Source organism: Plasmodium malariae, assembly GCF_900090045.1.
Source record: "Plasmodium malariae genome assembly, chromosome: 4".
NCBI classification, from domain to species: Eukaryota; Apicomplexa; class Aconoidasida; order Haemosporida; family Plasmodiidae; genus Plasmodium; species Plasmodium malariae.
In genome coordinates, this window is record NC_041778.1 from 724264 (window position 1) to 740783 (window position 16520).

The 16520-nt window shown below is 29.2% G+C and overlaps 3 protein-coding genes across 3 annotated transcripts; 1 reads left to right on the plus strand and 2 right to left on the minus strand.

The window, feature by feature from the left end:
- Positions 1 to 273: 273 nt before the first annotated feature.
- On the minus strand, positions 274 to 5388 carry PmUG01_04023800 (conserved Plasmodium protein, unknown function; the record flags this gene model as incomplete). The annotated part of the gene is made up of 1 exon (XM_029003238.1): positions 274 to 5388. The coding sequence occupies one exon, from the start codon at positions 5386 to 5388 to the stop codon at positions 274 to 276; it is 5115 nt and encodes a 1704-aa protein (XP_028859692.1).
- Positions 5389 to 6609: 1221 nt separating this feature from the next.
- Positions 6610 to 7566, plus strand: KRR1 (KRR1 small subunit processome component, putative; the record flags this gene model as incomplete). The annotated part of the gene is made up of 1 exon (XM_029003239.1): positions 6610 to 7566. The coding sequence occupies one exon, from the start codon at positions 6610 to 6612 to the stop codon at positions 7564 to 7566; it is 957 nt and encodes a 318-aa protein (XP_028859693.1).
- Positions 7567 to 8266: 700 nt separating this feature from the next.
- On the minus strand, positions 8267 to 16270 carry PmUG01_04024000 (conserved Plasmodium protein, unknown function; the record flags this gene model as incomplete). The annotated part of the gene is made up of 16 exons (XM_029003240.1): positions 8267 to 11434; positions 11882 to 11951; positions 12038 to 12115; positions 12261 to 12495; positions 12617 to 12659; positions 12972 to 13063; positions 13211 to 13476; positions 13917 to 13990; positions 14155 to 14227; positions 14353 to 14414; positions 14651 to 14724; positions 14824 to 14892; positions 15175 to 15382; positions 15480 to 15571; positions 15859 to 15895; positions 16181 to 16270. The coding sequence occupies 16 exons, from the start codon at positions 16268 to 16270 to the stop codon at positions 8267 to 8269; spliced, it is 4731 nt and encodes a 1576-aa protein (XP_028859694.1).
- Positions 16271 to 16520: the final 250 nt, after the last annotated feature.

Sequence of the window (16520 nt, forward strand, 5' to 3'; positions counted from 1 at the left end):
TTTGGCGAGTGGATAAATTAAAAAAAAAAAAAAAAAAAAAAAAAAAAAGAATGTGAGAAAAGAAGAAAAATACGAAACTACAAAGAACGAAATACATTATTAACAAAGATAGTCATTATAATATACTGTAACATAATAGCGGTGTTGTGTGTGCGCTTTTGAAGAACAAAAAAAAAGGAATGGGGGAAAACGGATTAGCAGAAAAGGTAAGGAAAAAGGTTTCAAACGAGATGTGAAAAAAAGGGGTGTTTTGTCAAACATAGGGAAAGAACATTACAGTTTTCTTAGTATTACTAATACTATATCTACATTAAATAAGTGAACGTGTTTTTCGTTGTGCACTTCGTATCGGTGTGAATATTTTTCTAAAAAGTTCGTAAGAAACTCAAAAACATTTTGGTGAGTCGAGGAGGATTGTATCATATTAGTATGTTGGGGGAAATAATTTAAAATGAAATTATTATAAAATATGTTTAGTGATTCAAAATGAAGGGATGATATATCAAAGGAAGGACCAGCGAAATTTAGTAAAGTGAAAAGGATAAAAATATTTCTTTTGACAAGTTTATTCGCTAATGAGTGATGATTATGAGGATTATGGTGCTGGTCATATGTACAGTGCATTTTCAACAATATTTGAATCAACGTTTTAACCTTTGAGCAAACTCTCTTTTGACTTTCAATGTCTACGTAGTCGAGGAAGCTGACAAAATTTAAAAGATATGTTGATATGTTTGAAGCATATATAACTTCCATTATTGGCATTTTTAAAAAATGGGAATACAGGATGTGCGGTTTGAGTCGTTTGAAGGGTTTTCCCTGATGGTGCAATTTGTCGTTATAGCTTTCATCCGTTTTGTTTAAAATGTACTCCTCGAAGTAATTATTGGCTTCTTTAAAATAGTCCAGAAATATAATAGTATTAAAAAACTTTAACTGGTATTCCGTTTTAACTGAGCTCTTTTGAGTAAAAATGTTTTCAATGTATTTTTTTGACAATACTTGAATAATATTCACATATCGCAATTTACAATTTTTTAAGGAGATAAGTATATCTATAATATTTCTACTTGTTAATTCTATTTCATGTTGCATTTTATTTTTCATTTTATTAATATATAGTATGCACAAGAGTTTCTGTAGTAGTTTTGTCAGTTTGTTTTTCAAGTGTTCTTCGTCGTAACTTCCACGTTCGTTGCTACGGTGTGTACCGCTGTAACTACTGCTGCAATTGCCGCTATATGTATCATCACTCTTATGAAGTTGAACATTTTTCATTAGCTCCGCTCCGTTCTTTTGGACCCTATGCTCATCGTTTGTTTCCGTATTGCTCCTTTTAAATGTACAGTTGATGTGATCCATGTGAGATGACGAAGCTGATATAATGGGTGGTAGTTCACTTTTTGTGTGCCTTATACATTCCATTAGATAATGCGCGTGCTCTTTTTTTAAATCATAAACATTGTCGGCATACTTTGGTTTTTCGTCCTTTTTTTTTGTATTATGTACATGCAATATATTTCTTTCTTTTTCCTTTACATCCGTTTTTTCATTTTTTTTTGTTTTATTTGAATACTTATTAATCGTGTATAAAAAGCTAGCTGCATTATTTATGAGCATGACCAATTTATTTTCAATTAAATTTTTTTCACATTCTTTTTTATTGCATTTTGTGAAATTATTAAGATAGGACAATACGAAATAGTTAAAGCGCTTATAAGTGAGAGATAATTTTTCGTATTTCTCAAAATAAACATGTAAAACTTCTTTAAAAAAATTGAAATTATTTATGTAATTTTTGTCGTTTAATATTATTTTGCTTGACAGCTCTACGATTGCTCTAACGATTAAACTGTTTATGCCCATTCGGTGTAACCTGCCCCGTGGATCACTAAGCACATCGTCATTAGGGGCATTATTCCGATGTACATCACCATCAACGGATGCATTGCTGCTATTAATGCTGCTACAAATGCTACTGCTATTGCTGCTACAAATGCTGCTGCTATTGCCGCTACAAATGCTACTGCTATTGCTGCTACAAATGCTACTGCTATTGCTGCTACAAATGCTACTGCTATTGCTGCTACAAATGCTGCTGCTATTTCCGCTACAAATGCTGCTGCTATTGCTGCTACTGTTGCCCCCATGGATGCCAACCCCTTTACTGTTCATCACATCCGTATCAGCTGTCTCTTCAAATATTCGCCTCATTATATAAAATACATATGGCATTTCCCATTGCTGCAAATTTGTGCTCAATAATTTGTAGTACATGTAGTAGACTTCATGACGAAACATTTTAGCCTTTAACAAGCACGAGATTATAAAAAAAAAATTTTCTCCATTTAATTTATTTCTTTTATATTTGATCATGTTGTTTAACAAGTTAAGTAATACTCCTCCTTTTACGGCTTCATTATATGGGTAATTGGAATACACACTTTCGTAAGTCATAAAGTACACATTAAGGGAGTATTTCATCAACGGAAAAAATGGCATATTCATACTATTCATATTGCTACTACAAACAGTTGAAGGAAATTCTAATTTTGTGTTTTTTATCTTTGGCTGTGTATTTAAAAAGCTCGTATTATATTCGAGTACTAAATTTTTTTTTAACTGCACCCAGTTTTGAAAAAATAAAATATGTATAATTCTGTTCAAATATTTTTTTACAAATATATTCATGATATCTGATAATGTGCTATGTTCAACATACTGTCTCATGGAGTGGAAAATGTTGTCATCTTCGACCCTGTTAGAATGGACTACTAACTGGTGCATGTTCGATAGAACCTTTTTCCCTTTTCCCCCAATTTGCGTATTTTTAAAATGGTCAAGTTTAAACAGAGAAAAAATATAATTTTTTCTTTTCACATTTTCTTTTATTTGCATTAACTTGGAAAAAAAATTTAAAAACATGATTACCTCCGTTTCGTTTATAAACAAATGTGAATCCTTTTCCTCTAAATAGGCAAAGCAGTTCTTTAGGAGGGATAAATTTATCCCCCTGCAGTTGTAGTAATACAAATGTAAGTTGAGAAATAACAAAATGTGATAATGCGCTAGGTTCTTGTATCCTTTTTTCGGTATACAAAACTTTCTTTCAATGTGCTTCAAATATTTTGTGATAGGTATATCTAACACACTGTTCTCATTAAACGAAAGGAATATTTTGTTTATTTTGTGTAAATAGTGGAGCATTGTTATTAGTTTGCTTAGTTCAACGTCTTCTTTTTCTTTATATGGAATCAATATACAGAGTGATACATTCTGCACCAGGTTAAGTATATTAACTAGAGTCTTAATTTCTGAGTTGTTATTTAGAAATGGATCAACTTGCTTTACCTTTATGCTACATGTAAATAATTTATGCAATTTATGCAATTTTCCAAAATGTAACTCATACGAATTCTCCTTTGAATATGTTGATATCTGACTGTACATACCTCTCACTAGGTTAATCATCATGTTCACATGCAGGTTGTTATACTGTATATGTATGATTTTATAGGAATCGTTCAAAAAGGTAAGAAGCACATTAAAAATATTCCTAAACTTTGTTAACTCATTTAATAATGTTGATATGTTTACATATATAGACACAAAGCTGTTCAAGTCGTTTTGTGAATTCAAAGTACATCCATTTTGAAAATTTGAAATGTAGTTACTCATGTGAAAGATCATATGGATGAACGCATCCGTTACACACTTTTCTGCATCCTTTGAAAATTCAAAATTCAATGATATAAAGTTTTCAATTTTTAAAATTTTTATAACATGAATTATATGAGAAAAGTACCACAAATTAAGGTAATCCTTTTCTCCTTTTACACATTTCCCTTTCGCTTCGTTCGGAGTAGTATAGCACGAATTGTCGTTTACTTTATCACTTGTTTGTGGATACTTGCCGTTTGTTTGATGCTCCCTATGTATTTCCATTCCGTGTGTGTCCACTTCATCATTATTATTTTGAATTCTGTTTTTTCTTATCTTCTCATTGAGATCTTTTAAAATACAGTACAATATATAGTAGTTCGTTTTTGTATGTATAAACAGAGATGAAGTCCTTTTCCCCCCCATTTTTTTCTTTTCCACAGTATGGAATACGTTTAAACTGGCTGATAAAAAGGACAAAGCTATTATGGGATTTATTTCAAACTGTGTAATGTTCTTTGCTAGAAGAGAAATGTTGTACATAATCTTTTCATTCGTAATATATGTAGGATGGTTGGACAAAAAAACAATATAGCTGTTTAAGTAAACAAAAGTTTGCTCCTCATTGTAGCATCTATCATATTTTATAAGCTTATTTTGAGCTGCTTTTTTTGGGAAACTGTCACTATATAAAATGATTCTTTTTTTCTTACTAACAAGATTTGAATCTGCCGAAAATTTGAGTCCATCTTTTTCAAAATAATTTTCTTCCATGGATAGGGAATTTCCACCCACTACGTTATTGTTATAATACTGCTCGATTGAATCGTTCCTGTGGTCATATTTGTGCAGTCTAGTATTTTCCTTTGTACTAGCTATACTATTTTCCTGATTTCGTACTTTATCTATAGTAGATGCTTTTTCTTTTTCCTCATTTCTGCTCTTACTCAACTGTACATCATTATAATACCTATTTCTTTTTGCATAATTGTATTTATTAAAATGCGTAAAAAAGGAAAAATAAAAAATATTTGCAATAAGTTCATTTGTTATCTTATTAGGTTTGTTTTTATGAACATATTTCGACAAACTGCTCAACAAATGATGCACATTTTTTAAGTTATACTGTTTTAAGTGTACATTAATATTATAATGGATGTAATCAAAAATGTTCAGAGTACAATAATCATCATACATATGACTTTTCAAGTTGTTTAAGTAATATTTACGTTTAACTAATATATTATAAAAAGGTAGTAATATATTCTTATTTATGTATATATCTTTGTTTTTCCCGTTGTTATTTATAACTGTTAGAATTTCTAGAACTGTATCATGTAGTTTCCTTGATTTATACGTACATAAAAGGTGCTCTATCTTCCCTTTCGTTTTATTATCTGCTGTTGGAATGGCTCTTAGTTGGGTCTTATCCCCTTCTCCTCTTTTCGTTTCGATGTTGTAATAATTTCCACTTTGTATGTGAACACTGCCAGATGTATATCTGCTTTTACCATTTATATTATAGTGTGCACCTTCATTGTTTTGTTCCTCCCTTTTAACTACACCTTCTATCGCTTTTCCATTTTGAAGACTATCTAGATTGGAAAAAATGTGAGCGAACCTTTTCAATACCACGATGGGGTAATTTCTATTTGTTTTATTGTGTCTTACTGTATCACATATTATTAGGTACCAACCATGGTGTTTTACTGTCCTTAACAACCGCATAAAATCTGTGTGTTGTATATCTCTTAACACGCAAGGAGAGGTGTGATGGATGCCTTTCTGGGGTACTATATTTTGGTATGAAGAAGCTTGCCCAGCTGTTCGGCAGAGAATATATATGTAAGTATATGTATGTTTATGTATTTGTATGTATGTAATTGTATGTTTATGTATTTGTATGTATGTAATTGTATGTTTATGTATTTGTATGTATGTAATTGTATGTTTATGTATATGTATATATATTTATATATGTACAGATATGTAGTACTCCATGTGCTTATACGCTTTTGCTATACTTCGAAGAATGTTTTACCACGTTGTACTAATTCGCGAATTCGTGCATTTTTTGAAAAAAAAAAAGGATTCACAACCATAATACAGTTTCGCCACCTTGAAGTATAGAATTATCTTTTTTTCTTTTTTCTCTTTTTTCTTTTTTCTCTTTTTTCTTTTTTAAAATTATTCTTTGTGCATATATAATTTCACCATATATATGCATTGAAGAATAATTTTTTTTTTTAAAAAAAAAAAAAAAAAAAAAGCGAAAGCAAATTAAAGAAGTACATATATTCAAAAATGAAAAAATACAAATTATTTTGTTGACAAATTTGTGAGAAAAGATTAAAATATTTAAAAATTTTCTTTTCGCAGGAGGTTAAAAATTAAAAAAAAAAAAAAATAAAAAATCCCCATGTAATCTATTAAATAAAAAAAAATGAGAGGGATTAACTTTCTAACATTTGTGGGATCATAAATTAGTTGTGTTATTAAGCTAGTAAATAAATACAAAAAAAGAGAAGAAAACAAATACGTATATAGCTATAAGTACAAGTATGATTATTTATGTATATATATAGTTATATGTAGTCATACGTACATATATTTACTTATAATGTAATAAGTACATTCTCATATGCGTATGAGAGCCCCAAGTTTAGTGAGGATAAATCAAACATGAAATAGAAGTTACATTCACAAATAGAGTAGCATAAATAAACAGTATATGTAAGAAAGAGGATGTAAGCGCTCTAATTGATATCTGGTGTGAAGGGAGCGAAAAACGGATATTCTCCCCCCCCCCTTCACAAAAAAGAATAATAATAATAAATAAAATAAAAAAAAATAAAAAAAAATAAAAAGAATAATAATAATAATAAATAAAATAAAAAAAATAGCAATCATATTTTCCCTATTGGAGCAATTGATTCGCCTTTTTTCACGATGGAGGGTACCCTTTCCGAAGGAGAAGAAAACAAACAAAGCAACAAAAACAGAAAGTATAGAAAGGAAAAGCCATGGGATAATGAAAATATTGATCACTGGAAAGTGGATAAGTTCATTAGAGAAGATAATAAACATCATTTTTTAGAGGAGTCAAGTTTTAAGGTATTATTTCCCAAATATCGAGAAAAATACTTACAACAATTTAGCACAGATATAAAAAGTACATTAAATAAGCATTTCATAAAATTCGAAATAAACTTAGTGGAAGGATATATGTGTGTTAGAACAACAAAAAAAACATATGATCCATATATTATTATTAAAGCAAGAGATATGGTTTCTCTTTTATCTAGGAGTGTTCCATTTAATCAAGCAAAAAGAGTTTTAGAAGATGAAACATTTTGTGATATTATAAAAATTAATGGTTATATAAGAAATAAAAATAAATTTATTAAAAGAAGACAGAGACTGTTAGGCAGTAATGGGACTACACTAAAAGCGTTAGAGATTTTAACCAATTGTTATATTTGTGTTCATGGTAAAACAGTTAGTCTCATAGGGTATTTCAAATCGCTAAAAATTGTTCGAAGGATTGTTATCGATTGTATGAAAAACATACATCCAGTTTATCATATCAAAGAATTAATAGCAAAAAGAGAATTAGAAAAAAATAATCATTTTAAAAATGAAAATTGGGAAAAATTTCTTCCAAATTTTAAAAAAAGAAATGTACAAAGGAAAAAAATTAAACAAAAATTAGACAAAAAAAATGGTAAAAGGAAGTCAGTTTTCCCACCTGATCAACTGCCCAGAAAAATAGACATCCAAATGGAAACTGGTGAATATTTCCTCAATCAGGAGAAGTGGAAAAAAGAGAAAAGGGAAAAAAAGAGTAAAAAGGAAATAACGGATATAATGGATAAAACAAAGCAAGGCTCAAAGGCTTCTAGTTGAGGAAGAGCAAAAACAAAAAAAAAAAAAAAAAAAAAAAAAAGGAACGACTGTAACACCATGCTACCATGGTTTACCTTTTTCATAGAAGGAAAAACACAATTTCGAATAATATATATTTTGTTGTTAATTTTTTTTTTTTTTTTTTTTAAATGTATGTATATGTGGAAATATATGAGAAGCGTGAATAACGAAACAAAACAAAACGGGATGAATTTGACAAAAGTGGTGAAGCCATGGAACATCCTATCTATATATAGGTTGAAAACAAGAAGAGATAAGGCGTAAACGCATTCAAATAACCAAGATTGCGTAAACGTAAATACATACAAGCATGCATTTATATGAACAACATGGAGAAATATTTGGGAGAAAAAAGTACGTGTAGTTAATGGACTATCTTTGAGGCTACACCTGTTTCAAGCAGCGCCACGTGTTTATACAAGATATGGGGATATGCATAGAAACCTGACGTAACCTACTTCCATGCTCCCCCGGTTAAATGGTATAACCGGGTTGAATGCATTATATTTGCAGATTATGCCCACATTATTTTTTTTACATTTTGCAAAGTGAACAAATGGGTTTACTCCTTTACTACGAGACTTCCGCGTGGTTATCACATTTGCTTGTCCACATTGCACTTATTTTTATTTTTATTTTTTTTTATTTTTTGGTATATCACTACCCTGCTGTGGATGAGTCATATCTTTGCTACATCACCACAAATGCTGATGAGTGCGTATCCGTGGGACTTTTCTTCTCGAAGGAACAAATTTGTAATTTTGAAAGACGAGAGCATGTTTGCTCCAATGGCCTTTATATGGGACTTAGCTATAAACAGTATATCTGATATTAAGCTTTGATAAAAAAAATCGAAATTTTTTAAATTAATATTTTCCTTTACAATATGAAGAGATATAACACCGAAATATTTCTTTACTATAACGTTTGGAAGTACATTCAAGGGAGTTATAATTGTAGACGAGAATTTCTGTTCAATGAGTGTTTCGAATATATGTTTTTTATTTTCCATGATATAACTTTTTAACTCATTAAATAAAAATAAGCTATCACATAAGTTGTACACATCGAAGGGCTGGCTTGTTACTTTTTCTTCCTTTTTTAGTAATAAGCTAAATTTATTCAATTTGTTCAAATTGTTCAATTTAATTGTTCTTTTTTCCCTTTCTTTTTGCATAGTGTTTTTTGAATAGCCATTATTTGGAATGCTTTTTTTCTTCCTCTTGGTAAATACATTTTTCATTTTATCGGTAAAATTGAAAAGCCTAAGCTTAAAAAATTTGAAAAAGAAAAATTTCCAAAGACTGCTTTTATTTTTTACACGACTCCTACGCGTTTTAATAAAACATAATTGAGCAGACTCAATGTTTGATGATTTTTTTTTGAAATTAATTTTGTCTACATCTAACGGACATAAATTGCAAGAATTTAAAATTAGCTGTGATTTTTCCATATAATAATTTTCCAAATGATTAAAAAAATGTTTTAATAAATTTTCTTGCATCGATTTGTCCATATTTTGTAACTCTAAATTTATTGCGTTATTATTTTTTACCTTTATTAAATGACCAGTTAGCATAATTTCTAATATATCAAATGATATAAAGGAAAAATGTAGTTTTATACTACATATACAGCATGGATATAAATTATGAACAAAAACATAAAATATAAATATATTATACATATCGTTGAAGGCTTTATTAATTTTTTCATACACTACATCCACTTGATCATTGTTTTCACAAAATAAATTTATCCTTTTGATTAAATATATATAACTCTTAGACAAATTATTTAAATAAGTATTCTTGCTTTTATATTTGATTTTTTTTTCCTTTTTCTTTTTCCTCTTCTCTTCCTCATTCATTTCTTTTTTTCTTCCTATATTTCTTTTACACGTATTATCATTTTCACTCGCGTCTTGTATCAGTTTGTTGTTATCGTAGATAAGGGAACTACCTTCGTTTGACATATCCTCCTTTTTTGCCATATCCCGTTTTTTCTCCATTTCACTGCCGTGATCTGCACCAGAATTTTCTTTCCCATTTTGGTTCCAACTTGCATTTCCGTTAATAATATTACAATATGGTGAAGATTTTATAACATCCGTATCATCCATTTCCTCATTTGTTTTAACCAGTTTAGTAACTCTCTCATCTGATAAGTGTTCACTGATTGATAGTATGTTCATACAATTTTCATTTGGGTCTTTAATATCTTTTTGTTCATAAAAAGTTTCAAACCTTATACTAGGCATAATGTCTAATGTGCAGATATAGAAAAAATACTTGGTGTAACTATTCAAATCTTCTTTTCTAATATCACAATCATATGTAAAACTGCGTTCACTTCTGTCATGAATAAATGAATGGTTAAATTTTCCTAACTGTTTATCAAAAAAATTAGAGCTAATGCTTTTTTCTTCATTCGATTTGCTCATACTGATACACTTTTCGAAATTTTGCAAGTATCTTTTATAGTTTTTCATCCTAATATTGCTTCCACAATCTTGACTTTCCTCTTCCGAATCTTCCAAATGATTATGCGCACTGGCTATATTTCTCCTTGCGCCTTCTCTATTCCTGTCATTGGAGGTATCTGTGAGGTGTTCACTAATGCAGTTTGCACTTTTACCGTCTACATTTTCGTTTTCTATAATTTCACTTCCCAACTTTTCACCTCCCACTTTTTCGCTCCCTACCTTCTTGTTGCCTACCCTTTTGCAGTTATCACTCAACTGGCAGTTCGATTCACCGTTCATGGGCATCTTACCATTTGCAGTTCTCGTTTGCCCATTATTTATAAGGTCATTGTTTGTTTTACTTTTGCTGCAATTATTGTGAACGCAAATGGTAGTGCCTTTCATATTTGCAATTTCGTTAGGTTTAATTCCTAGACTACTATTTCCTATTTGATTATGTCCTTTGTTTTGTTGTTCTAACTGCTGTTGATATGCATTATCTTTGTTTGTAACTCCATTATCATATCTTTTATTTACAAGGTAATTCTTTACGTCAAGGTTAAAAATATAATTATATAAAGCAATACTATCTTCATATATATTTAACAGTGTTATATTATCTAGATGATCCTCCACTTCGTATATATATCCTTTATTTTTTATCTTCTTAGCTTTTCTTTTTTCTTTTTTCTTTTTAATTCTTTTCCTTTCTTTAATACCTAACTTAGAGTACTCAACAAGGTTGTTGTTATGTCCACCACCTTTGTTTTTGTAATAGTTCATACTTTTTAAATTATTACTATCAGCATATTCTCCATTTAGTAGTTCTTCTTCTTTAAGATAAATTTCTTTAAGTCTAAAGTAGTTATTGTTTTTTATTTTATTCATACAATTTCTATCAGTAGTTTTTATATTATCATCAACTGAGTATATTTCTTCACAATAGTTGTAAGACTCTTCACCCTTACTATGAACACTATCATTTAATAGTTTACTTTTGTACGTCTTATCATCATCCATTCTGTTATAGTTCTTATCATATATAATATCACCTCTAACAAATATAGGTGATATTAAACTTTTATTTTTGCTAAAAAAAGATCTATAATTTATGTTGTCATATATAATTTTTAACTCTAGAGCACTAATATATTTATTTCTTATATAAAAATTATCCTTATAATTTGATTTTATTAAAAACTTATTTTCAGAATATATTCCGTATGAACACATCCCAGTACCATAGCAATAACCAAATAGATAATTCTGATTAAAACACAATTTTAAATTGTAATCAAAGATGCTGTTAAACCCGCTTACTAACAATTTGCATATTATCTGCTTGTGCAGGTTCAGTTCGAGGAAGGGAAGTATTTCGCTGATCTGTGCAAGAGAAAGAGATAGATATGGGTAAGAGGCATATGGTGAGTGTGTGTGCAAAGAAGGAGGGAGGGGGAACAAACTAATGAACCAACCTCCAGCAAAAGGAGCGTTCCTATTGTTGTCCATGTGTGCACGACGTACGTGCATAATTGCGCACAAGGGTATGAATAACGCACATTTTTACGAAGCACACAATGGAAGCACGCACAGTGGCTGTCTTTATAGTACTTTTTTTCTTATATAAAGCGTATCAAATGCATTTTTTTTGCAGCTCTTTCCTGTGCCCACTCTCAGTCACCTTGTGTCTAGCACTTTCGACGTTCATCTGTTTATATGCATTCAATCGTTCAATAATTCATTTGTTAGTAATTTGTGCATTTCTTTATTATCTGTCTACTTATCTAGAACTTATTTTATTTTATTATTTTTTTTTTTTTTTTTCCTTACTTCCGAGGCCAGGTGTTCACCGTGGTACTTCTTCAAGGGGTAAACAACAAAAGCCGAGATTAAAAAGCCGCTTCGAAAAAAAGAAAAAATAAAATGATATAATCATTGTTTGTACACAGATCCACATATGCACAAGTTAGTAAAAGCAAAGTTTACTTTCCAATGACAGCCAAATTCTGGGGGACGTTAGAGGAGGAGATAAAAATTTTAGGCACTGTTGCTTCGTTACACACCCTGGGGAACAAATGTTTTTAAGCATACACAAATTTGTAAGTGTTTTCGCATATATATATATATATATATATATGTATGTATGTATACGTATGAGTATGTACCCCTATACAATGCTTGTGCGCGTGTTTGCGAGTTGTCCACTCACCTGCAGATGACCTTGTTGTTTTCAATCTCATCTGAGGAGTAGTGCAAATAAACACAGTTCACATTTTTAGTCGAATTAATAGAATTCCCCCTTAATGTATGATGTTTGTTTTTTTCATTATTTGCAAAAGAAATAATTTTATCATCATGAAAAAAGGAGGGTAATATATTTATGGCTGTCCCATAGCAAAACAGTACAATCACGTCATTGAAAATGTACGAGTCTTCTTTGTATCCTGCAAAAGGGAGTTGTATTGATAATTATAATCTTTACAAGTATAGCGGCATGTATATGTGCATGTATACATGTATGTATATATATATATATATATATATATGTACACATGAATTACATACCCAGAACAACATTGCACGATAAAAACTTTGCATTTGACTTGAGCTGAAGAAATACAATGAACATGCATTAGTTTGCGTTTGGAAATTATCATTTCGTTAAAATTGGGCTTCATAAGGATGCAAAAAGGAAACTTCGTGCAGTGGTCCACTAACTAGCACCACACACATCTTTTTCGTTTGATCGTTTACTATTTTTTTTTATTTTCCCTTTTTTTATTTTTTTTATTTTTTTATTTTTTTATTTTTTTTATTTTATTATTTTTTTATTTTTTTTATTTTATTATTTTTTTATTTTATTATTTTTTTTATTTTTTTCGTTTTTTTATTTTCCTTTTTTTTTTTTTTTTTTTTTTACTTCGTCCCTGATTTCCAACAGCCATTCGTCTCTATGTTGCTCGGTCAGCCTTTGGTGTAAAACCTTAACGGCTTTCGATGCAACAAGTCCTCCTATTAATTAACGAAAAAGTTTATGGACATATTATTAGGGGCATTCAAGGGCTATATGTGAACATCGTCATGTATGCACACCTTGGGGCACCTGTACCACTAAATTATTTGTATATGCTTGCTTTCCCATTAAACGAACTAACTTACCGTAAGTGTACTTTATATTATTTGGAAGGGTATCCAGAGTAAGTAAAATTACGTCAACGAAATTGTGTGATGATGAGTTAACATGGGCATTTTCTCTTTTACCAAATTTTAAATCCTTATTTTTATCTGAGCTATTCTGAAGGAGCAATTCATTATTTCTTAGAATATTTTTTATATTGTTATTTTCATAAATGTTAATATAATTTAGGTCATTGAAATTTTTTAATCCTAATTTCACGACAGTTCCTATGATCCGGATGCAAATTCTTTTATAAAAAGAAAAGAAAAGAAATATCATGCAGTGAATTTAAGTGAATCAAAATGAATCGAATCAACTTGAATGATTTGACAAAATTGCAAAAAAAATACACAAATAAAAGCAGATACCAAACAAATAATGCAAAATAAAAGAAACTCACAAATAAAAGCAGAAGCTAAACAAATAATGGAGAAGCTAAACAAATAATGTAGAAGCTAAACAAATAATGTAGAAGCTAAACAAATAATGTAGAAGTTAAACAAATAATGTAGAAGCTAAACAAATAATGTAGAAGCTAAACAAATAATGTAGAAGCTAAACAAATAATGCAGAAGCTAAACAAATAATGCAGAAGCTAAACAAATAATGCAGAAGGAAAAAAACACACAGACGGAATGAAGACACGAAATGAAAGAAATAAAATTAATACAAATGAAAAATTGTTACTTGTTAGTCGTACTCCCTTCCAAATTTAGGTGCTCTTGGTAACCTAAAATTGCATTACCACCTAACAATTTAGCCTGCATGCAGAAGAGGTAAAAAAAAAAAAAAATAATAAATAATAATAAAATAAAAAAATGCATTATTTATTATACTTCAATAATATTAAAGAAGCACGTTGCAACAACGAAACAGACGATTCTCCGTGAACACATTTAGAGCTACATGCACATTTGTGGATAACCTTCTTTCCTATTATTTTTCTAGTTTGCATGAAAGCGTTTTGTATAACGTCACATCTTGCTTCGTTAGAATTTCTACAAATAAAAATAAATTAAACGGAAAGAAAGAATAATAATACAACCGGCATGGACGACATGTATGTATGTATTTTTTTTTTTTTTTTTTTTTTTGCTCTTTCTGTTAATTTTATTCCTCGAACCTATTTGATCTAATTAAATCTTTCCAATCGTATTCGGGGTCGTTAACTATTTTAAGTTCGTGCTATATAGAAATGCAAATTTTTCCATTATTTTTTTTTTTTTTACACATTTAAACTGTTAACTTATGTAGAAGAATATAGTTACGTATATGTAAATGCCTATATATTAGTATGCATTAAAGCGTTTATGTATACGCATGAATAAATACACATATGTGGATATATATATATATATGGACATATGTATAGATATACATAAACATGTACACATATGTTTATATGACTATCCTAATTTTACCGCAAAGTTTATTATCTGCTCAATATGGTATGGAGAATTATTTGGAAAGGACGTAGTACCTAGAAGCAGAACATCTAAAAAGAAAAAAAATAAAGAAAATAAAGTACACATTAGGGAATATCAAAATAATAAAAGGAGTTAGTAATATGTACACATCCGTTATATTTCTTTACCTGCACTATTATCGTTGTAAGGATTTTTCTCCTCGAAAAATTCCCATTTTATGCTGCAGTATAGTTCTCCTAATATTTAACATATATAAATAAATAAGTATATAAATATATGTATTTATGTATATTAGGCGGGTAAAAATTTGAGTATAAACTATATGACCATTGAAGGAGAGAATGTGTAGATATACGTGAATGCGTGTCTATGTGAATATGCATGTATTATGTGCGCACATATATATATATATATATATGTACGAACGTATGTATATATGCACACATAAATTTATATTTGTCAGCTTTTATATATATATATATATATATATATATATATATATATATATATGTGTAAACCTCGCAGCCCAGCCAAGGAGTCGTACAAAGGAAACCATCCTTCTAGTTTTAAGTTATCATGAAAGTAAAAAAAGCTAAAATCGATTTGAATGTACCCACTGATTATATTTTCAACATCATCTATCTGTGAATAAAAATAAAAATATTGAGTTGGGGTGCGTTTTATATTCATTTGGAATATGTATTTTCGGTATCTTAAGATCCTTATCTTCCTGCATGCGGGAATATATTTATTTGTTTATTTGTATATTTTTTTTTTTTTTTCTATCATTTTTCGCTTCTATCTTTTTTCTAATAAAATATACCGTTATTTTAAGAGGGCACGTTTGTAGTTCGGAGTCATCTGCTATTTCTAAGCGAAATGATAAGTTGAGATCATTTCTATTTCTATTAATATCTGCATATATGGTAAAATATTGTGCATGGGTACTACAAAATAGATTGGGGGTATACGTATATATATGTATGTATGTATGTATGCATGTATGTATGTATGTATGTACGCATGTATGTATGTATGTATGCATGTATGTATGTATGTATGCATGTATGTATGTATGTATGCATGTATGTATGTATGCATGTATGTAACTATTTATGCAAAAGATGCACACGATATTGTTTTTATATCACTTATATATCTTTTTATTTAAAAAAAAAAATACAAAATTGAAATATACTCACGGAATTTTTTTCTTTGTTTTGTTTCTCCTAATGTGACCTAAAATTGAAAAGTTGGTATATGTGTATTTTTCCGTGTGAAAGGGAATTTTCCCTCAAGCTGTTTGTTTTTGGCACTGTTTTTTTGCCTTTTATTGTTTCATTTTTCTCTCATCGTTAATCTCTTTACATTATTCTCTTTTAATTTTTCTCTTTACATTATTCTCTTTTAATTTTTCTCTTTTCATTATTCACTCTTTATTTTTCTCTTTTCATTATTCACTCTTTATTTTTCTCTTTTCATTGTTCTATTTCCATTATTTTCTTTCCATTTTTCGTTTATAACTTCAATATATTTAAAGGAATCTATTTCACATTTCTCAAAGGTGTTAAAATCTCGTATGCCCGATATCCTCACTTTAACAATGCATGGCATTTTTTGCATGTATCATATTTTATATACTTTTGTTTTAAATGTAAGAAAATAACGTAAAAGGAAAAAGAGGGACACAAAAGTTATATAATAAATGCAGATAAAAGAAAAAACAATAAAAAGGCGCTAAGTTGTACTCACAAAAACAAATGTATGATAGTATTTTTAATTAAAAATATTATCCTGTGTTAAACTGTATATTGTGGAAAAAAAAAAAAAAAAAAAAAATTCAATAAAACAATGAAGGAACTAT